Source organism: Desmodus rotundus, chromosome 6 (assembly GCF_022682495.2).
Source record: "Desmodus rotundus isolate HL8 chromosome 6, HLdesRot8A.1, whole genome shotgun sequence".
NCBI lineage: Eukaryota > Metazoa > Chordata > Mammalia > Chiroptera > Phyllostomidae > Desmodus > Desmodus rotundus.
The window spans coordinates 76,512,905-76,539,899 of NC_071392.1; the positions used below are offsets into that span (position 1 = coordinate 76,512,905).

General features: G+C 41.5%; 1 protein-coding gene across 1 annotated transcript in view; it reads right to left on the minus strand.

Moving 5' to 3' along the window:
- COPG2 (COPI coat complex subunit gamma 2) overlaps nt 1-26,995 on the minus strand; it is a 145,581-nt gene that overhangs the window by 93,240 nt on the left and 25,346 nt on the right. Inside the window, exons 6-10 of the mRNA XM_024554967.3 lie at nt 18,587-18,662; nt 16,748-16,840; nt 15,809-15,895; nt 14,404-14,561; nt 344-477 (exon numbers count right to left, since the gene is read on the minus strand). Coding sequence (XP_024410735.1) covers nt 344-477; nt 14,404-14,561; nt 15,809-15,895; nt 16,748-16,840; nt 18,587-18,662 — 548 coding nt within the window. The remainder of the gene's footprint in view (nt 1-343; nt 478-14,403; nt 14,562-15,808; nt 15,896-16,747; nt 16,841-18,586; nt 18,663-26,995) is intronic.

Consider the following 26,995-nt stretch of genomic DNA (forward strand, 5'->3'; position numbering starts at 1 on the left):
GAAAGAAACATCAATCAGTTGCTTCTTAAATGCCGCCATCTGGGGACCTGGCCTGCAACCCAGGCATGTGCCCTGACCGGGAATTGAACCAGTGATCTTTCGGTTCTCAGGCCGGTGCTCAATCCACTGAGCCACACCCACCAGGTTATTTTTTAAATGTTTTATTTGGGGAAATGGTAACTTCAGAAAAAGTAAGTAACAATACTGACGTATCAGAATGCAAAGGCTATATATACAGAGCTAAGATTAAAAAATCATTCCTAATACTTATACAACAGACCTGTGGAGCTTAAAACAAACATAAGAATATAAACAAAAGCCAACTATCAAATATACAACCAACCTGAAACAGCAGGAGCCAACTCTCTTGCAGTACAGTTAGGAAGATGAATGATAGCTGAAGCAGCTTCATAAATAACCATTTCATGCTTATTTCGCAAGCAGCTCTCAATGAAATCAAAGAGTGGACTTTCGTGGCTGACAATAAATATACATAGGCCATCATTAGATATCAAAAAAAAGTGCAATATGCATAGAGGTTAGAAGCAGACAGACTGAGAAACACTTTTGGAATTACGGATGAAGGACCTCTGAAAATCCACTCCTTCATAAAAAACAATGAGAATACCAGCATGAATTTTCAAAATCAACCTTTTCAGCACTCTAGAAATTGATCAAAGGCTTGCAACAATCCTGGAAACATTTATTCAAGAAAAACAGCTGAATCTATATAAGAACAATAAGCTTTCTGGTGTTTTAACTTGCTCTATTTCCATCCCCTCTTCCTAGTTTCAGGGTAGCCTTGGAAACCAGCAGCCTCAGAACCACAGTAGCTATGAAAGCAAGAAGCCTAGCAGCCATTGAAGGAGGTGAACGTGTGGGGAGCTCCCTCATAGGCCCTATCCCCAGAAAACTGTCACTATCTGACCTGACTGGTGCTTGATACAAAAGTCCCATTCATGGAGCTAATCTTTATTTCATTTGATTCACAGCCTCATTTAATGTGCAAAGCCCTGTATCCCTAGGAAGTTCGTCCCCCCAAAATCAATAGCAATTGGGTAGCATTGCATTTACCAGAAGCAAGGATTCCAGTTGGACTTCGACAATTTCTGATATATTCCTGGGGATCTAAAAGGCCATGCAGATGTAGAGGGCTGAGCAAATACCCAGGAAAAACCTGGGAGAGCCCTAATCACTCCCCTGTGCCTGACTGTGAAGTTCTGTGCAAGCAGGACGTGAAGCCTAAGGCAGAGCTGTGAGCTGCAAGGGCATGGAAGGCACGCCCCAACACGCAACATGGCCATCGGAAGAAAGGTGGGAGACATGTTGGTTTAAAGCATTTAGGAAGATCTGTCATATCATTATCTGATGGCTCAGCTAGCCAAGCAAAGACTTCAACCACCACCCATGACAAAGAATGAGGGCTGCTGAATCAGCCCCGTAGAATCACTAAACCGCAACTTTAACAAACTGAGGACAGGGAAGGGGGAAATCTGATTACCAGAATTACCACATCATATTATTTAAAATATCCAGTTTTTGACAAAAATTTATGATACACGCAAAGAAACAGTAAAGTACAGCCCATGTCTGGGGTGGGGGGGAGGCGGCCAATAGACATTATTCCTGAGGAAGCACAGATGTTGGATTTATTAGGCAAAGACTTGGGTCAACTAATATACGTTCAAAGAAGTAAAGGAAACTGCGTCTGAAGAATTAAAGACATGACAATCACGCCTCACCAAAGAAAATATTAATACAGAGACAAATGAGATTTTTTTTAAGAAACCAAACAGAAATTCTGGATTTGGAAAGTCCAATGACTGGAATCAAATGTAAATCTGTAGTCCGACAGCTGGTTTGCACTGGCCATGGGACAGGCCAGTCACCTTGAAGGCAGACAACCTGAGGCAACCCAGCTGAGGAAAATAAAAAAAAGAACGAAGAGAAAAGAACAAAGCTTTAGAGACTTGTGGAATATGACCAAGTGCAGCAACACTGGCCTGATAGGAATCTCAGAAGAAAAGGAGAGAGACAAAGGGGCAAAAGGAGTATCTGAAGACATAATGGCTAAAAACTTCCTAAATTTGACAAAAAACATTAATCTATGCGCTTAAGAAGCTCAACTAACCCTAAGCAGCATATATACAAAAGGATCTACACACTGACTCATCACAAACTGCTGACAGATAAGACACAGGAAATTTGACAGCAGAAAGATAAAAACTACTGATCACGTTCGAGGAGCACCGACACAAGGAAAGGCTGACTTTTCACCTAAAGCAATGGGAGAGGGCAGGGGAATGCCACATTCAAAGTGCTGCAATAGAAAGACGGAATTCTATATCCAGAAAAATTATCCTCCCAAAACAAGGGCTGAAAAAGGGCCTTCCCAGAAAGCAATACATGAATAATCAAGGTGAAATAAAGAACACTAGAAATGGTAAATATGTAAAGTGATATGAAAGATAATATAGGTACATTATTTTCTCTTAACTGCTTTAAAAGGACGTAAAATTCTATAAAGCATTAATTATAACACTATTTTTTGGATTTATAAACATACACTATAATATACATGACAAAAATAGCAAGCAGGAGCAGGGAGAAAATGAAACTATATTGGAACAAAAATTCTCTATTTTAGTAGAATTAAGTTAGTATTAATCTGAAGTAGATTGTGGCAAATTAAAATGTATGTTCTAATCCCTAGGGTAACAACTAAGAAAAAATGGGGGGAAAGTAGAAATACTGACAGAGAAAATAAAATGATACATTGAAAATGTTTATTTAACACAAAAGAAAGTCAAAAAGGAAGAGAGAAACAAAAAAGACAGGAGACTTACACAGGATGAATAAGAAAATGGCAAAGGTAAATCCAACCACATCAATAATTATATTTAAGTGTGAATGGTCTAAACACCCCAACCAAAAGATAGAGATTACAAGACAGGATATAAAAGCAAAATCCAATTATATTCTGTCTAACAGTAACTCACATTAGATTCAAAAATGCAAACAGGAAGAAAGGAAAGAGACGGGAAAAGATGTGCCATGCCAACAGTACCCATGCGAGATCAGGAGGGCTACATTAGCGTCAGCGTCAGACAAAAGAGAATTACAAGACAAAAATATTACCAGAGATAAAGAGACATTTTAGAATGAGAAAGAGGTCGATGCATCAGGGGGATATGACAATGACAAACACACATTTAACAACAGGGCATCAAAATAAGTGAATCAAAATGACAAAATGGAAGGAGATACATACATATAACAGTAATGGTGGGAGGCATCTATACCTACAGAACTAAAGAAAATTATCTAGGATATAGAAGACTTGAACAACATCGTCAGCCAACTCAACCTAGAACATTCAATCCAATGACTGCAAAATACACATTTTTTCAAGTGCACGCGGACAGTTCTCATGGATAGACTAAATGCCCATCATAAAACAAGTTTCAATAGATTTAGAAGTACAGAAATCATCAAAGTATGTTCCCCAACCACAACTGAATTAAATCGTAAGTCAACAACAGAAAATAAAATGGGAAAATCCCCAAATATTTGGAAATCAATCAATGTATTTCTAAATAACTCGTAGATCAAGAACACATCAAATGGAAAGCGACAGAATATCTGAAACAGAATGAAAACAAAACAACACATCAACACCTATGAGATGTAGCTAAATCAATGCTTGAAGGGGCATTTACAACTTTTAAACACTTACACCAGAAAGAAGAAAGGTCTCAAATCAATAACCTAGGCTTCCACAAACTAAGAAATTAGAAAAAGAAGAGTGAACCAACCCCATGGCAAGGAGAAGAAACAAAGATCACAGGAGAATTATACATTCCAAAGAAATAGAACAAAAAAATCATCAAAATGCATGGAACTACAAAAGATCCCGAACTGCCAAAGCTATCCGGAGAGAAGAGAACAAAGCCAGAGGTATCACACTCCGTGACTGCAAATTACACTACAAAGTTACAATAATCAAAATAATACGGCAGTGGCACAAAAACAGATACATGCACGGACCAATGGAACAGAATAACAGCCCAGAAAGAAACTCACATGTATATGGCAACTAACTTTCAACAAAGGAACCAAAAAACATACAATGGAGAAAAGAAAGCCTCTTCAATAAATGGTGCTGGGAAGATTGGAAAGCCACATGGAGAAGAATGAAACTACACTGTTATACAACACCATACACAAAAATTAACTCGAAAATGGATTAAAGACAAATATAAGACCTCAAACAATAAAATACATAGAAGAAAACATGGGTACTACACTTACAGGGCTTGATCTCAGAGATTTTATGAACTTGACTCCAAAGGCAATGACAACAAAAGCAAAAATAAGTGAAAGAGACTACAACAAACTAAAAAGCTTCTGCACAGCAGAAGAAACCATCAAGTAAACAAAAAGGCAACCAACTGAATGGGACAAGATATTTGCAAACAATGTCTCCAATAAGGGGCATTGTTAAATATCCACAATATATAAAGAACTCATACGACTCAAAAACAAAAACCCAAACGATCTTATTGTAAAAATGGGCAGAGGACCTGAACACTTTTCCCCCCAAACACAAAAATGTCCAACAAATAGATGAAAAGGTGCTCAAGTTCACTGGCTACAGGGAAATCAAAACCACAATGAATACCACCCCACACCTGTCAGAATGGCTATCGTCAGTAAGACAGGAAATAACAGACGTTGGAGAGGATGAGGACAAAAAGGGGCCCTCACACACTGCAGAGGGGATGTAAACTGGTACAGCCACTGTGCAAACCAGTGTGGAGGCTCCTCAAAAAATTAAGAAAAGAGATACCATATGACCCAGCAAAACCGTCTTCTGGGTATCCTGAAAAATCTGAAAACATTTATTTGTAAAGACATATGTGTATATGGTAGCCAAGACATGGAAACAACCTAAGTGTTTTTTCAATGGAGGGTTGGATACAGATTTGGCACAAATATACAATGGAATACTACTCAGCCACGAGAAACGATTAAATACTGCTATTTGGGACAACACAGATAGACCTCCAGAGTATCATGCTAAGCAAAATAAGTCAGACAGGAGTCATATGGATCTTATACAATTTCACTCCTGTGGCACATAAAACAGAAAGCAACAAACAAAACAAATTCACAGACACACAACGGAAGGGTGGTTACCAGAAAAGAGAGGTTCAGGGAGAATGAAAAGGGTAGAGGGGGTCAAATACATGGTGATGCAGGGAGACCAGACTGTGGGTGGTGAGCGCACAATGCAGTATACAGATGATGTGTTACAGAACTGTATATATTATTAACTAACGTCACCCCAATACGTTTTATTTTAAAAGATCAGTGCAGAGATCAATGGGCTAGAATGAAAAAAAAGTAATTTTTAAAAATCAATGAAACCCAAAGTTACTTCTTAAAAAGATCAACACAATTTACAAACTTTCAGGTAGATCAACAAAGGGAAAAAAAAGAGAAAACACTCAAGTTACTGACCTAAAAGAAACTGAATTGATTAGAAGAGAATATAATAAACTATAGGCAACAAATTAAAGAACTCAGAGGAAATGGACAAATCCCTAGAAATACCAAACTCCCAAAACTGACTCACAAAGAAATACAAACTCTAAATAGACCTGTGAGTTCTTTATTTAAAATCTTCCCTCAAAGAAAAGCACAGGTCCCAGTGACTTCAGTGGTTAATTCTATCAAATATGTAAAGAAATAATACCAATCCTTCACCAACTCTTTCAGAAAATAAATGAGATGGGTACACTATTTCCCAACTAATGTGATACCATATTACCAGGACCAACAAAAACAAGTGTTCACAAGAAAACTACAGACATGAACACAAAACTCCTTAACAAAATATCAGCAAACAGAATCCAGAAATACATGAAAAGAATTATATACTATGGTATATAATTAAGTAGTATTCATCCCCATAATGCAAAATGGGTTTAACAGAAAAATCAAGTCATGTTACATAACAAATTAATAATATAAAGGACAGAAACCACATAATCATTTTAATCGATACAGAAAAAGCAACTGACAAAATCTAAAACACATTCATGATAAATACTCTTAAAAGAACTAGAGTTCATTGAAGGGAATGTCCTCAACCTGATAAAGGGCATCTTTAGAAAATCCACATCACACTTTCCCCTTAAGATAAGGGGTGAGGCAAGGAAGTCTGCTTTCACCACTTCTACTCAACATCGTGCTGAATGTTCAAGACAGTACAATTAGGAAGGAAGAGAGGGAGGGAGGGAGGAAGGGAGGGAGGAAGGAAGGGAGAGGGAGAGAGAGAGGGAGGGAGGGAGAGAGAGAGGGAGGGAGGGAGGGAGGGAGAAGGAAGGATAGGGGAAAGGGGTGGGAGAAGGGAAGGGAGGAAGGGAAGAAGGAAATTAAAGACATCCAGTTAGGAAAGGGAGAAGTAAAACTCTGTTCACAGATGACATGATTCTGTAAATACAAAATCCCAAGACACACACACATACACACACACACTCACTCACATACAAATAGAACTAAATGACCATATCAAGATTATAATAGGATACAAAATCAACATGCAAAACTCAACTGTATTTCTATATGTTGGCAACAATTAACCCCAAACAAAATTAACAAAACGATTCCATATAGTATAGCATCAGAAAGAATAAATACTTAGAAACAAATTTAATGAAAGTAATGCAGGACTTTCACACTTAACACTATAAGACCCTGCTGAGAAATCTAAGTGGAGAAACAGTCGCTGTTAATGAACTAGAACAACACTACATATCACATGGACCTAACTCACGCACACAGACACGCCACTCTAAAGTGCACAAGAACATTCTCCAGGAAAAATCATAGGTTACAACACAAGTCTTGATAAATTTAAGATTTAAATCATACCACGTATCTTTTTCAATCACAATGGAATGAAACTAGAAATCAATAACGAAGAAAACTAGAAAATATATAAATATGTGGAAATTAACCAACACACTGTTGAACCAATGGGTCAAAGAAGAAATCAAAAGGGAAATTTAAAAATATCCTGAGACAAACAAAAACGGAACATACCAAAACTCATGGGATGAAGTAGAAGCTGAACTATAAACCAACAGGGAAGTTTACAGTGTAAAAAAAAAAAAAAAAAACCCTTTGATTTTTTTGAAATGTTGTCTATGGTAACATACATACAAAGTAAAAAAGAATTGCAAGAGAAATTCTGAGAATTGACAAGTGCATTTAACAAGCAAGGGAAAGGGCAATTTTATCCAAAACTGGTCAGCTGGCCATGTAGAAAAGAAGTTCAGTCCTATGAACCTCCGTCGTAACCACCACACTCAGTCAATTCTGGTCAACCGCAAGGCCAGGGCTCGAGCTTCTTCCATCACATCAGCAGAGTAGCTGGCACTTCCCCACTCGTGAACGTGCACAGCTTCCTGCTGCCAGCATGCTATGCCCTGCGGCTGCAAGGTTTGCATCCCGGGCCCCTTACGCCAGGGAAGGGCTGCTCCCCCCCCAAAATTAGCATGCAACGAAGCTGAGAGAAATCTGATGTAGAAGTATGGGTCAAATGTCTTTACTTTCATATACTTTTCAGAATTTTCCCTTTACCATCCTGGATGTTTAAAAAATTTAAGCTTTGCTATACTTTGTTATGCAAAAGTAGATAAGTAATCACAAGTGAATTATTGCAAACTTGCATGTACAAATTGTAAGTGAATTACTACAAACCTACCATGATTAAGAGAATGAATATTCCAAACATTCCAGAAACCCCCATATGCCACCTTCCTGGCACTGCCCTGCTGCTGCCCTAAAGATAAATACCATCCTTACTTTTAACACTATAGAGTAGTTGTGCCTGTTAAGTCTGAAATAGCTTAAATGGAAGTATACAAAATGTATTCATTTGTGTGACTTCTTCCTGAGATTCATCTACATAGTTGCATTTAACAGTAATTTGTTCGTTTCCATTGTTGTACACAATTGACTGTATGACCACATCACTATTTTTTGATTCTAGCATTGAGGGACATTTAAGACTGCTTCCATTTCTGGGCTGTTATGAAGAACAGTATTAAAGGTATACTTGTCTGTCTTTTGACACACAAATGTATGCATTTTTGTTTGGTACTTAAAAGAAGCCAACTGAGATTCTGACTGGGAGTTCATTGGATCCACAAATCAAAGTAAGATGTGACCTCTTTACAGTATTGAATATTCCAACCTAAGAACACTCATTCGGATCATATTTTAAATTTAAGTAACATTTTATAATTTGCTGTGGAGAGATGTACACAATTTTTGTAGATTTATTCCTAACAATTTTAATACAGTGCCATCTTTTCAAAATTTTACCTTAGTGATTGGTTGCTGGACTATAGAAATAAAATTGATTTTGCATACTGACCTATCCAATAAAGTGGTAAATTTATGTATCAATTTTAATAGATAATATGCAGATCATTTTTGCATTTTCTATATACACAATCATGTCACCTACAAAGATAGTTTTATGTCTTTCTAATAATTAGATATTTAATTTTTTTTCTTGACTTATTACATCAAGTAGGACTTCCAGTAAAATGTCACTTAAAAAATAGGACTAGCAAACATCCTTGTCTCATTCACAATCTCAAGGGGAAAGCCTTCAACATTTCACCAGTAAGTATCAAGTTTACTGCAGATTTATCAGGATAATGTCTCCTTTTGCTTTGAAAAGAGATTTTCAATCAAAAATTGCCATTAAATTTTATCAACTACCTTTTTTTGCATCCATTAAGATGTTAGGATCTGTCCCCTTTATTCTTTAAATGAGGAACGGTTGTGTTGAGCTTTGGCTGCCAGATCGACCTTGCCCTGCTAGAATAAATGAATACTGGGAAATATCTCTTCATGTATCTTTACTCCATTCTCTCACATCTTCCTCTGAAATCCCAATTACATATCACTTGATATATCACGGTCCTCTGAAACTCTGTTTATTTCTCTTTAATTTGCTTTCTGTTTTTCAAATTAGTTACTTACTATTGTTCTATCTTCAAATTCACTAACCCTAACTCCTTCTTTCGTCAGCCATCTCTAACCTGGTGTTAAGCCTAGCCGACAAATTAATCTATTTCAGTGACTGAACTTATACCAGGCAAAATGGCCCCAAAGATGCCTACGCCTCCCTCCATGGAACCTGTGATTATATTAACCTCACATGGTACGGACCAACCCCTGCTTGACAGCCAGCAAGGAAACCGGGCCCTACAATCTATGACCACCAAGAAATGTATTTGGCCACTGACATAAATGAACTTAGAAATGGAGTTTCCCCCTAAGCCTCCAGTGAACAACAGCATCCTGCTAGCATCTTAACTTTAACTCATGAAACCTGTATCTACTAGCCCCCCAAATTGTGAAATCAGACAGATGTTGTGGTAGGCCATTACAATGAAGGCAGCGATACAAAACCAATACCGATGTTGGTATCTGGAAGTGAGGTGCTGCTACAAATATCTAAAGTTGTGGAAGTGCCTTTGGAATCAGGCATTGGGCGAAGGCTGGAGGACTTTTGAGGAGCATGATGAAGGAAGCCTAAATTGCCTCAAAAAGACTATGAGAAACCTGGTCTTTAAGGGCACTGCCAGCGAGGGCTCTTGGACGGCTTGTAGAAGTCTGCCTTCAAGGCTCCTGTGATGAGGGCGCAAAAGGGAGTGAGGGCCATCCACGCTCTGGTAAAGCGGAGTGGGGTGGGTCCTTGTCATGTACTGGCAGAGTTTAGTGCCATCGCATCCTCCAGGCAGGTGGAAAGCAGAACTTGTGACGGCCTTGGCTATCCACTTGAGGGAATTTCCAAGGAAAGTGTTGAAGGTGGGGCCTGGTTTCATCTTGCTGCCTACAGTAAAATACGGGATGACAAATCGCACTAGTGACAGCAGCTTCGGCCTGTGCCCACAAGTTCCAGACTGCCTGTGGTCTTCCCTTCCTGACAGCCTGCCCTACAGACTTTGGACTTGCCTAGCAAGCCCCCAAACTGTATGTCAATTCTTTGTAATAATCTCTATATATTTATCTCCTATGGGTTCTGCTCCTCTAGTTGAATTCTGACTTTTAAGGTCTAGAATTCCTTCATACAGTTTCCATTTCCTCTGTTCATTCATTACTTCCCATCCAAGTCTTTAACCAATCTACAATAGATGCTTTAAAGTTTTCGTCTGCTAATTACAGTGTCTGCATCATATCAGGGTCAGTTTCTATTGATCACTTTTTCTCTTAATTGCTGGTCACATTTTCCAAATTCTTTGCACTTCTGGCAATTTTTTACTATATACAGGCACGTGTCACTTAACAGGACAATGCTCTGAGAAATGCATCATCAGGCAATTCTGTTGTGTGAAGATCACAGAATGTACTAGCACAAACCTAGATGGGAGAGCCTACTGCACACCTAGGCTACAGGGTATTGCTCCTGGGTTATAAACCTATTCAGCGTGTCACTGTACCGAATACTGCAAGCAACTCTAACACAGTGGTAAGTGTTTGTGTATATAAACGCACTGAAACACAGGAAAGGTACAGTAAAGCCATGGTATAAAAGGTAAAAATGGTACAGCTGTATGATGTAGTTACCATGAGTGGAGTTTGTAGGGCGGAAGTTGCTCTGGGTAAGTGAGTGAGTGAGTGGTGAGTGAAAGTGAAGGTCTAGGACATTTCTGTACATGTCTGTAAACGTCATCAACACTGTACACTTAGGCTAAATTTATTTAATTTTTTTTTCTTTCTTCAATAATAAATTAACTTTAGTTATAAAGTTACACTTTATAAAATTTTAAAATTTTCAACTCTACTATAACACTCAAAACACAAGCACATTGTACAGTGGTACAAAACTGTACAAAACTACAAAACTTTTCTTTATATCCTTATTCTGTAAGCTTTCTTCTATTTTTACTTATTTTTTTATTTTGTAAACTTTTTTGTTAAAAACTAAGACATGAACACAAACATTAGCCTAGGCCTACACAGGGTCAGGATCATCCAAGTCGTTGTCTTCACCTCCACCTTGTCCCACTGGAAGGGCCTCAGGGGCTGCGACATGCGTGGAGCTGTTACCTCCTGTGATAATGATGTCTTCTTCTAGACCACCTCACGAAGGTCTGGCTGAGGCTCTTTAGGAGGTGTCCTCTCTTCAGAGATACATCCAGGGTGGTTTGCTGGGTTTCTTTTTTGCATCGTACCTTTGCTTGCAAGTAGATAATGCACCGTGAACATTCCTCTCTACTAACGAAAACCTTTCGTCATTGGGGTCCATGTTTTCAAACTTTTTAAGGAGCTTGAGGTCTACAAATGCTTCTGCTAAATCTTTCACTGTAAATTTTCTTGGGGGGTTTTCTCCTGCAGTCTCCTTTCCTCTTGCTTTTTCTTCAGCTATGTGTTCCCATTCCACTTCTGACAATTTCTCATTAGTCAGTTCCTTAGGAACCACCTCTAGGAGCTCCTCAAGGTCACCTCATCCACACCTAGGTTAAAGATGTTTGCTCTATCAACCACAGCCTTGTTGATTTTTGCAACTTCTTCCTCTTTGACAAACCCCCTGAAGTCATGGATGAATCTCTCGAGTGTCTTCCTCCAGGCGCCATCCAAATACTCCTGACGTAGTCATAGATGTTGTAATACTTCCTGGATTGCATCCGTGTTTTCTTGGTTGCAGCGGTGGTCTGGGCAAAGGCCCTCCTCGGGCAGTAGGCCCTCAAAGCTGCTATGACTCTTCAGTCCATTGGTTGGATTGAAGAAATGATGTTTACAGGGAGAAACACCACTTTGATACTGAGATAAGGAGCACCAGTAAAAGGAGGATGTCCAGGAACATTATCAAAAATATGCAAAATCTTGAAAGGTACATGTGTATTATTCTCCAAACTATACTTCTGCGTTTCACTGGCAGAGCAATTCAGGGGGGCATCTTGAAAGAGGAGCTGGGTCACCCATGACCTCTCACCGCTCCGCAGAGCAACGGCAGCGCGTGCTTCCCGCTACACTGGAAGGCCCTGGGGTTCTCACTGAGCCAGATTACAAAGGGCTTCAATCTGTAGCCTTGGCTCCAAACAACGGGTATCCTATCCATTGACTTGGTTTCCTTATAAATGAAAGTCCTTTCAGGCATCTGTTTCCAGAACAGAGAGGTTTCATCCATGTTGAGTATTTGCTCTGGAAAGTAATTTTCTTCCACAACCAGCTTATGTAGTTTCCAAAAACTCTTCAGCTGCCTTCACATCAGCACTTGCAGATTCACCACGCCCTTTCACTTTATGGAGTGAATTGTTTAAACCGCTCAGAGCTAGCAGCACACTCAACGTTCACAGGCCCAGCCTCTTCTTTCAGCCTCACAGACTTTTGCTTTGGCCGTGATTACCGTGGTGCTGAGAGGAACGTGCTTCTATGTCAAGTCGTTACTCCAGGTCGTTTCCCCATGTTTGACTGATACAGACCCTTCCCAGGTTTCTGTCCTTCTCACGGCCTCCAGTAAGGCAGATCGCTTCACAGCTTCCACCACTGTTCTCGTTCTTCCAGGCCGGTGGAATGGGGCAGGACCGGCCTGACCGGCTGAGCAATAATCATCACTGACTTCCTAAATTCATAGCCCCTAATCACTATCAATTTCATTTTCAGGTCAACCACTTAATGTGACCTCTTGCTGGCAACATCAGTGGTGAATTCTCTGTGCTTAGGGGCCATGATGAATGAAACAACGTGATACTAAATCAAGCACAGGACAAAACATGCAATCAAGAGACCCGGTAAACGTGAGACGTGTGAGGCTGCCGTCTGTGTAACACAACATCCTGTCTCACAGCAAACTCTTTCATGACTACAAAGAGTACCTCTAAAAATAACAGTAATATAGTAAATGCATGACCCAGTAACACAGTTGCTTCCTATCATTATCAAATATTAGGTGCTGTACATAATTGTAGGTGCTGTATACTTTCACACGACTGGCAGTGCAGCAGGTTGGTTTACACCAGCATCACCACAACCACATGAGTAATGTGTTCTGCCACTATGTTACGAGAGCTACAACATAGGACAGCTACAGTGTCACTAGGCAATAAGAATTTTCAGCTCCGTTATAATCTCATGGAACCGCCATCATATCTACTGTCCATCACTAACCAAAACATCATTATGTGGTGCGCGATTATAGACATTGTGAATGATATGAGGCAAAGACTCCAGGATTTATGATGCTCCTCTACCAGGCAGTTACCCTGGCTGGGTTCAAATTCTAAACTCTACCACCTCCACAGTGAGTTGCAGCTGATTTACCCACTCAGTTCTTTCAGCTCACAGCTACTATTTGCCGGGATTCCTGGAGCCTTCCCCTTTTTGTGCACAGGTCAGGGGCAGGTCAAGGGTTTTTGTAGTTTAAAACTGATTCTGAGGCTCGCCCCACTTATAGCTCCCTCCTTTCCAGGATTTCCATCCTCAAACTGTGCTCTCGCCCTTCTGTCCAGTAAATACTGTGGCTTCCCATGATCCCACCTGGGCATTGCTAGCTGCCTTCAGGAGACTGGCCAGAAATGCCCAAATCTCACCCAGGGAAGCTTCTGTCTTTCAGGAGTCAACTTCCCTCCAGGTTTTGCCTCCGTTTCACAACTCACCAGTACTGTCAAATAGTTATGGGTTTTCTTGTTTGGGGGAGGTATAGTTTTATACTAATATAATCATTATTTGCAGGAGGGCTTATATGACCCAGCTACTCCACCACTGCAGGAAGCTCCAGTGAGTATTTTTGAATATTCCATTTTATCGTCTCTGTTAACATTTACATTATATCTATTAGGTTTTCTTAGTGGTTACTCAAAAGATCACAGTATTCATCCTTATATTATTGCAGGTTACCACCAAATGATATAATGCTGTTTCATGAATAATGTAAGAACCTTACGAATGTGTAATTCTACTTTTCTCTCTCCTGCACTTTAATTTTAAATAATTTAAATAAATCATTAAATGCAGTACTCCAACAGTCTCTCTTATAAAAACAAAAGGGATAAATAAGATTCCTAGTGTCACTTCCACTTTTCACATTTAATTATTGTATACCTTAGACTTATAAGTATGTTTTGTTCAGTAGCAGTTTGTTATTGTATTGTGAGCAATCATAACCTACTAAGAACATATACCAGAGCACACAGTAAAAATAAAAAAGAAAAAGTTGTTACTTGAAGTCCCATTTTTTTTTTTTTAATTTGGAAAACATGAAATCGATCTGCAAAGTCAGCACTGCCCAAAAAATATTCGTAAAGGAAATATATTCTGAGGTGTGGTAACCAGCAAAGGGAAAATTACTTGGGTTTAGATGAAGACACTTACCCCTCGTCATTTTCTTTCAGTAAACGACTGGCAATTCGGATCAGCATGCAGTAAGCAAACTGTGATTTGAGCCCGGATTTCGTAAATTTATTTAACATCTTAGAAACTGCAAGGCGATCATTCTTTTTAAGGTGATATAGGACTCCCAATGCATGGTACTAAAGAACAAGAAAAAGAATGTGACTAACAGAAAACTGAGTAAGAAGACAAAATTTACTTGAATATAGAACCATATGGAACTAGAGTTTTTAAATGAAATTACAGTAGTTCATTTTTATTGATTGATCTGAGAGGGAGAAACATTGATTTGTTGTTCCACTTATTTATGTATTTATTGGTTGATTCTCATGTGTGCCCTGGCCAGGGACTGAACCCACAACCTTAGTGTATCAGGATGATGCCTAACTGAACTACCTGGCCAGGGCCCGATTTTTAATAAAAAGATGCCCAGATCAAAAGTATACAAAATAGAATAGCTTTTTTACACTGAATCAAACACAGGCAAGACTGAAAGGATAAGAGTTTCTAGTTCACCCCCAGAAGGTGTAAATTCAGACTGGACAAGTATTAAGAGGGTGATATATTCCGAAGGTACATCTAGCAGGGTCAGCATTGCCCCACACATCCTCAGCGCAAAGGTTCTCAGGGTCAAGGCTTTACTGGTGTTGCAGGTCTTTGAGTGGCCTTAAATCATCTGTAACCACATGAGGAGTTCAAGGATTCGCCTCCTAAAGAAGGCTGAGGGAGTGCACAAATATCACCAAGGCACTTTGTATGTAAGCGCAATGATCGGAATCAGGGGACTGAGGGTGTTTCCCGAGGGAGAAATAACTACTGTGTTTCCCCGTGACTGGAGATGCTAACATGAACAGTTACAAACACTGAAAGGGGATAAACAAGTACCCTCTCAAATACAAGTGAGTACTTTACATAAAATTGCCAGTTAACAACTTAATCTTGTTCCTTTTAATTAGGAATAGCCTAATGAATATCCAAAAGGAGCTCTTTCCAACCAAATGGTTTTAAAGTTTCACAAAGCAAAAATTACTCCTTACTGTTTTTACAGTGTACACTCTAATCAAGACCTGAAAAGCTTGGAAGTGAACACCCTTCTTCACAAATCGTTCTTCAAACAAATTCAAGACAGACCTCTGGAATGGGCATCTCAAACTACCACTGAATGTAAGAAGCTTTCTCCAATTTTGTTCCAGTTTCTATTAACACTAGCAGGACCTATGGCAGTACCACAATTAGTGGGATACCCACTCAAGAATACGCACCAACAGGCTGCTTAATATCAGCCTTTAGCGAATACTCATTTGGGGAATCAGTAAATTGCCCCTACAATGTAGGGCTAAAGGAAGCTGATCTTGAAACATAAGCTAAAATGATTCAATGACCGTACCTGGACCATAATATTATCACTTGAAGCAGCTTCTTGGGCTTCATTGACCCAGCGCTTAACCACATCGTAACTTATCTTCATCATATGCTAAACACAGGAAAAAATAAGGATAGATAATGCATCACTGGAAATTTAGAAACACGAGTTAGTTTCCTTTTCCAAAAGACAAGTCCAAAAAAGAAAAAAAGAAAAAGAAACAACTTTGCAGCTTTTTAAGTCTATCTCAAGTCTCCACGCCTGAGGCAATAATGAAACACTTTCTCCAAGAGCCCTTTGCAGGAGTGAATACCTTATTACATTTTGTGCGCTGGGAGAGATGTGGAAAAGAAGTAATGAGAAGGGAGGGACAGGAAGGGATAATTAATGGAATGGTACTTATATAATGTTAACAGTAAAGGTTTTACTTCCAGGAAACTCTTATGATTCAGATGCTCAAAGCCATTCACACATTACTAATCAATTTTTATTCAAAGCAGTGTGATAGATTATAAAGAATAAATTTCGTTTTGATAAAAGAGAAAGAAAGGTATTACTAAAACACAAGCTACTTCCTGGGAGGAGATGCAGAGGCAGGACAGGAGACTTTGGACTGAGAGACACTGTGGTATGGGTGGCAAGGAAGGGAGAGGACAGTGGGGCAAGCGGTAAAAACGCAGGTCATAACTAATGTAAGATTTAAAAAAACGAGATAGACCCTCAGTTTCTTCCCTGTCTGCCCTTTGCCTTTACCTCCCATCTTTCTTATGTGTACAACATAACCTTCTGATTGCCAAAACCTTTGATACACATGAAAATTTCATGTTTTAACTGCCCATTTTAATTGCCCAATGCTGCCCTGGCAGATGAAACACTCTTGTATAAAGTAATAGAGACGTACACGTAGTATTTAAATGTTTCGTTTGTGACAGAATGAGCGCAGCCCGGTCCCTGTTCACTTACTAAGGCAGACACCAACGCCGAGCTGGACACACTGGAGACTCGGTCCACAATGGCCTGCTTCATGTATCTTTCAATGGCCTGCAGCATTGTTCCCTAGTAACATGCATAAAGAAAAGGCTGAAGCAAAACATGCTTGCACTACATTACTGCTTCCAAATAACTTACAAAAGCCAGTCATATATATTAGTTTCTGTGTAAATATTTAGAATTTATTAAAAAGGATCAGCATGTAATGGAGTAATCGTATCCCATCAGGCAGAACCCAGACAATCTGAGCAGAAGGTTCAAGGAGGAACATTTATACGTAAGGAAGACAAACAACTGTTCAACGAGGAAATAGACTGTCTCAAAGTGGAGTGCTCCAGTTTGAGGAAATACATAAGTAGGGTCCAACCTACCAGGGGCACTGTAAAAAGACATTCCTAGGCAAGGATGAAAGCTGCTTTTGAAATCCTGAAATACCTCTGTGTGAAGGGGATCTATTTTCTATGGATCCCAGAGCGTCTTACAAATCAAATGTAACCTGATTATTTTAGATACATAATTAAATGTCTGATATACTACTATACTGAGCTCTTAATGTGAAATCCTCTGAGAATAAAGTTCTTTTTAATCTAATTGGAAGACAGCTTAGCATTGGGAAGGTGGTGGCCAAGAAGATACATAAACTGCCATCAGCATTTGGATACAGAGAGTCGTACTGTTTAGCACTGGCATTGTCAAGCCTTATGCCACTGATTTAACACTAAAAACAAAATAACCACAATAAAACAGTTGAGCAGCACAGAACATTAAAGCATTTCTCCTACTCCTTCTAGAATCCAGATTTACCATTTGATCCTGCTCAACCTTTAAAACTTGAGAGGATTGCAAACATACACAGAAAACACACCCAGGCATGAGTACCGCTGGACCAGTATTTAACTTGTTTGGCAATGCCCAGCCTGCCTTTCATTTTAACCATTTCCACTCACGGTCCCAAGAAAGGGACAGCCTACCACACTACATCACCTCACCTCTGCAAATACAACAGGCTGAGTCAGGTCCAACACCTGACTCGGACCCACGGGGCTGGCTGGTGGCTAGCCAGGTTCCCTCTCTTCACTGTTGAATAAGGAGTAAATGATGGGCCTAGCAGTAAATAGCTGAGAAATCTTGCTTCTATCTGAGTTCCTTAGAGCTGCCCTCTTTCTTGCTCTGGCATCCGGTTCTAAGTTTTACCTCAGATTCTGAGAGCTCTGTGTTCCATAAGAAGGTTTCTTTTTATAGCTAAATTCAAACGGGTTTCTGTTTCCTACCAGCAGTGTGTCCTATGACCAAAGTCTACGAGGCAAGCTGAGAAAGAAATGGGCTGCTCCAGGTCAAAGGAGAAGCCAGTCTGAAAGAAAAGAAGCCCGGAGCACACACGCCTTTCTGTGGCCACGTTTCTTTTACACCCACCTACCTCCGAGATACGGCACGTGCGATTCCAGACCACGCGATAATGCAATTGTCACGATAAAGTCACATTAATCTTTTGGTTTTCCAGTGTATATAAAAGTTATGCTTACGTGTGCAAGAACAGCATTATGTCTACAAAATATACATACCCTTATTTAAAAGTATTTTATTGCTAAAACATGCTAACCATGACCTGAGGCTTCAGCAAGTTGTCATCTTTTTGCTGGTGGAGAGTCTTACCTTCGATTTGTAAAAACACAGCATCTGTGAAGCGCGGTAAAGAAAGCACAACAGAAGGAGGTCTGCCGGTACTGGAGAGCCAAAGCAATGCTAGGGACCCCTTGCGGCCTACGCGGCCTCCTGCAGATAAACCAGTGCCGTACAACACAAAGAACTTACGTCGGTGATTCTGCAGAGAGCCCTGATGGCGGGGCCTCGGTACACGTCTTCCTTTCCCGTCATGTCCTTGGTCAGACTAAGAAAGATCAAATTAGTTACCGTGAGATCAACAGAGTCAAGTCTCTCTTGTGCAGTTCCGCCCTGGTTCCACTTGTCCCTCAATTATCTCAACACAGCTACTGATTCAACAAAGTCGTACTGAGTGTCTTCTGCAGATAAATATTAAAATCATTGGGTACACTTCTACATCTTAAGAATACAGCAGTGAGCAAGACAGTCTTTGCCTTCACGGAGCTTACGTTCCAGTGATGAGAAGTGATAATCCCATGCATCATATCTCGGATACTGACAATCGGCATAAAAAAATAAAGATGATGGTACACGGAGCCCCAGGCCGGACTCTCCCCAAACCCTAAAAACCCATCAGACGGGACAGAACTCTTTTAAAAGGAACCGACTGAAATGATGGACTCCCACTGAGGTGTCTCTCACAGCCACGGGTTTCTAAAATAACAGCTGTCAATAACTTCAGACCATGGTGGGGGGTGGGGGGCAGCAAACAAGGCCCGTGGACCGAATGCAGCCCTCCACCTTGTTTTATCCGGCCCGGCACCTTGTTTCTACCCTGCGGCAGTGCTGGGCTCTCACTTAACTGTTAAGGAGTAGTCACATTTATACGGTCCTCAATTACATTCCACCCTTTGAAGGCAACCTCGAGGCTGATGGGGCCCCCGGTGAAAATGAGTCTGACACCCCTGCTTTAGACCTTTCTGCTGAGTTTCAAAAACAGGCAGAGGAGTGTGAGCTACTACATTCCATGTCCAAACTCTAAAGAGATGTTTAGCCTTCGCATGATTCACCTTCTTACCCTCCCTCCCCTCATCCTTGCGCGCTGACACCAGCCCCAGCATGGCCGTCCACCAGCTCCCTGGCTCCACGCCCCTCACATCAGCAAAACAGCCGCAGCTCTAACTCACTCCACCAGGACACCAGGAGCAAGTTGTGAATAACTGTCAGGTCTTCTGTTTCTCTCTTTTTTTAGTGATAAAAGTATGTCATTCACGTAACAGGCACGCTTTCAAAATACTCGGAAAGGTATAAAATAGCAGGTCTGAGTCTCCCCTCCCCTCCCTGACCTACAGCACCCCTCCCCTCCCTGACCTACAGCACCCTCACCTAGAGACAATCATGTGAACCGTGTGTTTTTTTTAAGGAAATTAAAAAAATATACGGAAAACCACAGAGACTTAATAAAATGTGTGTCAGTGGGCCTCCACGTTTCTGGAACCTTCCTTTTTAATAACTTGAGAATCTTTGCATACTGGCAGATGTTTAAAACATCTGAGACATCTATATATTTTAAAATATCCAAGTGTATCTATTGGTGACAGTACCACACCCTGGCCATGGGTCCCATGCTGCATCCTGGGACTCCCCGACCCCACAGGGCCCTCTCTGCAACCTGCCACCTCGGCGAGCGTTCAGTGGGCCGTCCCATCCCTGCACTAGGCTGTCTGCTCCTAGAAGCAGAACGTGACGGAACTGCTGGATCTCCCAGTCAGGAGCCCACTGTCACGCTGCTTTCGCCACGAAATGAGGGCCATGTCGTAGAGAATACCGTGGCGATAAATTAAGAGTAACTTTGTACCACAGCTTGGACTACTGCAAACCATGATTCATGCTCTATTTTAGGGTCGTTTCCCATGTAATTTTTCCCCCCCGATTATATAGTCAAATTTATCAATCTTTTCTTCCATCACCTCTGGGATTTTAGTCATAATTAACTAAACTTTTCCTTATACAACATTAGAGAGAAATACACTCATGTTTTCTTCTAGTACTTGCATGGTGTTACTTTTTAATTTATATTCCTTATCCATTTAGAGCTTATTCATGTGTATGATGTGAAACAGGCATCTAATTTTATCTCTTTCCAAGTGGCTGCTCAGTTGTCCCAGCGTCATGCATTAAAAAACACGTTTACTCCAGTGATGAGAGAGCGATGCCGCCTTTGTCATACACTAACCTTCCATGTGTACGTGGGTCCATTTGTATCAGAGAATTCTGGAAGATGCAGACCGCGCTGCAGAGGTGACACGTTATAAGTCCTCGCATATTTTATTCCATTGGTCTGCCTGTCTGTTCACGTGTGAGAACCCTGCACTGTTGCGACCCCACAGGCCTTAACATTTACAGACTGGGAGGGCTGGTCCTCCCTCACGGTCTTCCCTTCCCAGTTATTTCCCAGCACTTCTTACATGCTTGCTTTTCCACGTGGCCCTTAGTATCGTATTTTCTAATTCCATAATAGAGCCCATTAGTTTGTGTGCTTTTTTAAATCAGGATTATACTGAATTTATACATTAATTTAGGAGGACTAAAATCTTTAAAATGATGAACTGACCTGTTCAAAAACAGTGGACATCTTTGCTTTTGTTCAAGTAAACTCTGAGTCTCTCAGGGCTTAAAAATTTCTCACTTCATATAAGTTTTGAGCATTTACTGTCAAAATTATTGCTGAGTATTTATTTAGTCTTATGTGTCGCTGGAATGGGGTTCTGCATGTTGCTTTTTTAGGTGAAGGCTGCTGTTCATTCTACATCCTGTGGGAATACAGCCGTGTCACTGGGGTGCCTGAAGAAGAGGAGAAAGGGACTGGAACCAAAAATAAGTTTTTGAAGAAGTAATGGTTGAAAGACATAACTACGGTTTCAAGAAGCTTAGTGAAACCTTTATGAGACAAACTCAAAAGATTCCACACCCAGATACGTAACAAAACTGCTGAAAACCAAAAATAAAGGAAAACTCTTGAAAGCTGTTAGAGAAAAATAACACATTCCATATAGGGGAACTTCGGTTGAAAATATTGTGGATTTCTCATCAGAAAACACAGAAGACAATTAATGGAACACCATCATTAAAACACTAAAACAAAAGAAACTGACAACTGAGAATTCCATGTCCACTAAAAACACCTTCCATGAGTAAAAATGAAATACAGACTTCCTCAGATGACGGTAAACGAGGAGTATTTCAGTGGGCCGTCCCATCCCTGAAATACTTCTAAGACAGTATTAAATCAAGGGTTTCGGGCTGAAATGATACTAGAACAATCCCTAGAGCGACCAACACAACATCTGTCTGCGACTGAAAGAAAACCAACAAACCTGTCAACCCAAAAGCCTATGCCCAGCAGAGAGAGGAGGCTAATTTACTTTTTCCTCTTTGTTCTCAGTTTGGACTATTTCGCTGAGTTTTCTTCAAGCTCACCGACCCTTTCCTTGGACAAAGACATTCTGCTGTTGAGGCTAGCCAACGAATTTTTATAATATTTTGCACATTGTACTGTTGTTTCTAAAATTTTCACTTGGTTCTTTTTTTTTTTTTTTTACCCATAGCTCTTTGCTAAAAATTCCTTTCATTTCAAGAGTGTTCACCTTTATGGAGCAAGGCTGCATTAGCTGTTTCAAAGTCTTTACCCCCAAATCTAGGCAATTTGGGGGTTAGCATCTACTGATGATCTTTTCCCTTGAGAATGGATCAGACTTCCCTGGTTGACTAGCACTGGACCGCATCTGGACATTTTTAGTGCTGTCGTGGGACTCTGGGTCCTGGCAAGAGCCTCCGAGGAATGCTGACTGTTTAGCAAGTGTTCCACCCTGCCAGCTTCCGATCACAAGTTCTGACCGGCCTTCTGTGCATGTCACAGCTCCTGCACTGCTTCTCAAGGCCCCTTCCCCAGTTCTGGTCTGGAGCACGGGACTTGCTCAGTTTTAGCTCCTCCCGCAGTTGCACAACCCTGTGCAAGTGGGTCCTCAACATATAAAAGGAGACAAAAAGAAAACAGTGGGCGTCCCCCCACCCCTCATACGAAGGGGCCCCTTTTAACAGGGACAGGTTTCACCTCAGGAGTTTTAGGTGTCTGCAACACTAGTCACACCACAGAAGCTGTTTCACGCCTGAGGCTGGCCTCAGGGCAGGACTGGAGATAGATAGACAAAGAGTAAAACAAACCAGGATTCCCCCCATGCTCTCCAGCTCATAGTGCCCTTTTATTTAACCCGGTGCTCCAGCCACACAGCCGGGCTCCTCTCTGAGTCTTTGTTCGGCCTGCCCTCGGATCAAACCCAGGAAACACACAGGTACCATACTGGTATTCATTAATTACCATTTTCTCTCCCCACTTCACCTGCTATTATTACAGTGTTCACTTTTCAGAGGCCCTAGGTAGCTGCTTTTTCCACTTTTTCCGGAGGATTTGCTGTGGTCACTGGGAGAGTGAGCCTGCAGGGGCCTTACTCAATCTTGGCTAGAATTAAGAAGTCCTGGGCTTTCCCTCTTACTCATTGTTACTCACTCCATTAGGCCTTGGAGAAGGAAGTTTTAAGTCTTGGCATCACATTCATCATCATTCCTCAAAAGTCTCCCACTATTTCATTTCAAAAGAGAACAGTTATTAATCCAAATAAATCTGGGCAGTCTCCCTGTCAACTGGGCAGGAGAGGGGAGGGAAGCAGGGTACAGGAAAGTCCTCAGTGCCCACTAAACTCCCTGTGACAGTTAATGTCACGTCTTGACTGGGCTCAGGGGTGCCCAGAAAGCTAATAAAACAATTCTGGGGTGTGTTCCTAAGGGTGTTTCCAGCAGAGGCTGGCATTTGAATCAGACCCAGTGAAGAAGATTGCCCTCACCAATGCCAGTGGGCATCCTCCAATCCACTGAGGGCCTGAACAGAACAAAAAGAGGAGAGAATTTGCTTTCTGCTAAGGCTGGGTCACCGTATTCTCCTGCCCCCACACACCTGCATTCCTGGTTCTCAGGCCTTCAGGTCTGAGCAGCAACTACCCCACTGGCTGTCCTGGGCCGCCTGCTCGCAGACAGCAGATCGTGGAACTTAGCCTCCATAATTATGTGAGCCAATCCTTCCTAATAAATCAGTCTCTCTCTCTCTCCCTCCCTCCCTTCCCCCCCCTCCATATACCCATATAGCTATAGATAGATATCCATGTGTCTGCTGGTGGTGAGACGGGCACCAGGTGTCAGCCCTCAGGGCAGCAGCCTCAGTTCCTCAGCTCTGGCTAAGGAAGAATTCAGAGCCAAGACTCAACCATAAGAGGAAGCTTATTTAGGTAGAAGAAATGAATGGAAGAAGAAATGGGCTCGGGAAGCAAGTTCCAGAGGCAAAGGCCCTCGGAGCTTAGGAGAAAGAAGGGTAACAGTGAAGTGCGTGGTGAGGAGAAGAGCAGGGAGACTGAAAAGGCTCAGGCTGGGCCCCCCATCCTTAGGGCTTTTAAGGGTGGGGGTTTGGGGGGAGGTCCCAGGGAAGGATATGAAGAGAATATTCATCAGCTCTCCAGGGGTGCCCTTTCAGGGTCATGGTCTCCACTGATTGGTTGGCACCAGTGCAAGGGGTCATTAGTCATTGCAGCTTATCCTGAAGGCAGCCGTGGTGTCCCTTGTCTGGTTTTGCTGCTTTTCTGGGCCTGGAGCTGAAACACGACTGAGCCTACGTGTATTTGATGCGGGTCAGAACCTCACTGTCCTGGGGGCTTAATGCTTAAGGGCTATTCTTCATCCCCCTTGTTCATTCTCCCTCTAAGGGGGTCTAACCCACATGACTAGCAACATGCCAGAGAGGAAAGGTCAGGGGAGGGTCCGAACCACATGACCAGCGATATGAAAGGTCAGGGGGTCTAAATCGAATGACCAGAGATATGCTAGGGAAGGAAAGGGTACCCTGCGGGCGAGGTGCCTGTTTTTCCAGTTTTGCCCCTTGCTAGACACATAGGATTTTCGATCCAAGTGACCTTCTGTACCTGGCCCGTGGTCCCTGCTCTGCTCATGTCCAACTGCCTACCACATAGCTATAAATATGTATATCTATGGCTATATGGAAAGAGATTGATAGATGTGTGTATATCTATATCTATTAGCTCTATTCTCTGCAGAAACATGACTAATACACCCACATTTCTCCACTGCTTCCGATGTGTGACTGCTTTCTTCAGATAGGGAGAGGGAGAAACAATCTTTATGTTTCCAGCCCCCTGACTGAAGAGAAAAAGTGGATTATCCTTTGCTTACTTCATGCAACAAACTTTAGTGAGTGTCTGATCCACGCAGGGCCCTTTCCAGCGACTGATGACACAAAGCTACATGAGACAAGGTCCCTGCTCTCAAGAAGCTCTACTGTTAGAGGGCAGAGAAACACAAACCAACCATTCCCGCACAATTAATACATTGCCTACTGGAACAGAAGTTAAAAACAAAAGTGCTGTAGGAACCACAGGGGAGACAATGACTGATCTGTTGGGAACAGGGTAGTGAGTGTGTACAGTGATGTTTTAAGCTAGAAGGAGGAAACAGGGTAACTGCAGGCACCGGGAGATGCGTGTACAAAGATACAGGGTATCGAATAGGAGGATGAGCTTGGTAAATGGCCACAGAACTAAAAGGAAGCCCAAGGAATGCCAATATTTAGGTGACTAGCAGAAAATAAGCAGTGACTTCTGAAAAGGGATAAAACAGAGTACTCAGAGATGGCAGGAAACACAGGACTACTCTTCTGAAGCCAAGGGTGGTAGAACTTCAGGAGAGTCTACCCATGTTAAAACAGAGGCCAAGTAAAATGTGGACTGAAAATTGGCTTTCGGATTTTGCAATTAAGAGGTTACCAGAGATCTGTGAGAGAGAACTTTCACTCTAGCGGTGGCTAAATCAAATTACAGTAGTTATCTCATTTCCTTTATTGCTCTAAGCCAAGTCCTGGCAGTAACCGCTCAGATGTAATATTCAGGGACAGCAGCACCACTCAAGTAGAAAAGCTGTTTGGGGCTTGAATATCTCTCATCAAGTAAGTGGATGAACACAGCTTCTCAGTTCCCTTGGGAACCTCAAAGCATTGTCTTCCCCCTACCCAAATCCTCACATTATTCCCACAATTGACTTCAGAACTGCCAGCCAGATAACAGTTTCTACAACCTCTTTATTTCTTCCTAAATCGTGGTCTGCGAAGTGTTCGTGGGATTTTTCTGAGACTAGGGATGTAACTTGTCACACGCTGATAGCCAACCCCACCGCAGCGCCATTGCTACCTCTAATGAGAGTGACAGATCATTCTCAGGACTCAATTCTAAACTCGAAGCGATTTTCAGATGCACACTTTCTCACTGGGTTTGTCTCCTCGGACGGGGGTAAAGCATTATGATCAGACTGTCAAACATACTTGACTAACCTTAACTAACTAAATCTCTTTATGGTTGGGTTTTTTTTTTTTAAACTGAGTTGTACCTTATGAACAGCTTAAGTGTTCAGTTAGAGGACTTTTAGCAATTGTGATCACCCATGTAACCTCCACTCAAAATCAAATACTGAAGGTTTCCATCGTCTCCAGGTTCTCTCATGCCTACTCCCAGGCAATCCCCCTGCCCAGCAGACTTCTGGTTTCCATCACCACAGCTGAGCTGTGGCTGGTCTTAAAATTACCTAAAGAGAATCATCTGTTTTCTTCTGTCCCAACGTAATGTTTTAGAAATGTATTCATGTGGTTGCCCGAAACAGCCTTTTTCCTTTTTATTGCTGAGGAGGAGTCTATGGTATTAATATACCAAGATTTGTTTATCCACTCACCTGTGGATGAACCTTTGGGTTGTTTCCAGTGTAGGGCTATACAAAGCGGCTTTGAAATCCTTGTAATCTTTTTTTGGCCATATATTTTTATTTTTCTTGGGTAAATACCTAGTAGGGGAATTGCTGGTCACAGAGCAAGTATATGTTTAACTTGAAGAAACTGGCAAGCACTTTCTAAGGCGAATGTACTATTCTACTATGGACGAAAAAAGGGGTTCTGTGTAAAGTAACCTTACAGGGTGACCTGGTCATAAATTCTGAACTGGGCAGGTAGGTCATGGTGGGTAGTCACACCCCAGGCACATAACTTTTTAATGAAAGGTTTATCTTTGCTTTCAGCAAGCCCTGGCCATTGCTTCTGTGCATCTAGGTTAACACACCTTTGATATAAGCCTAACCACCCTCAAGAGAGCACATAATCTTGTTAACTATCCCATAATCCAATCCCCATCTGCTCTCTCCAGCCTTCACGTAATCAGGCCAAACACATAAAAGAAACTGCAAGACTGTTACTCTCGAGAGCAGTGATTTTGGACCCTTGTGCCACAGGAGACACTCCGGCGTGCCTGCTAGGATTTCTAAAACCTGCGACACCTGACTGTTTAGTAAGGGGGCCTGACCTCTTTTCCCTCAGATTATCAAAAAAATGACAACAGCCCACACAGTAACTGTCTGGTGTGAATGAGTCAAAATTACACCTATATTTCTGTCAGGCAAAACCCCATTTTTTGGAGCGCTGCAGTTTTAGTCGTTTCCGGGCGCCGTGCGATGCAAACGCGA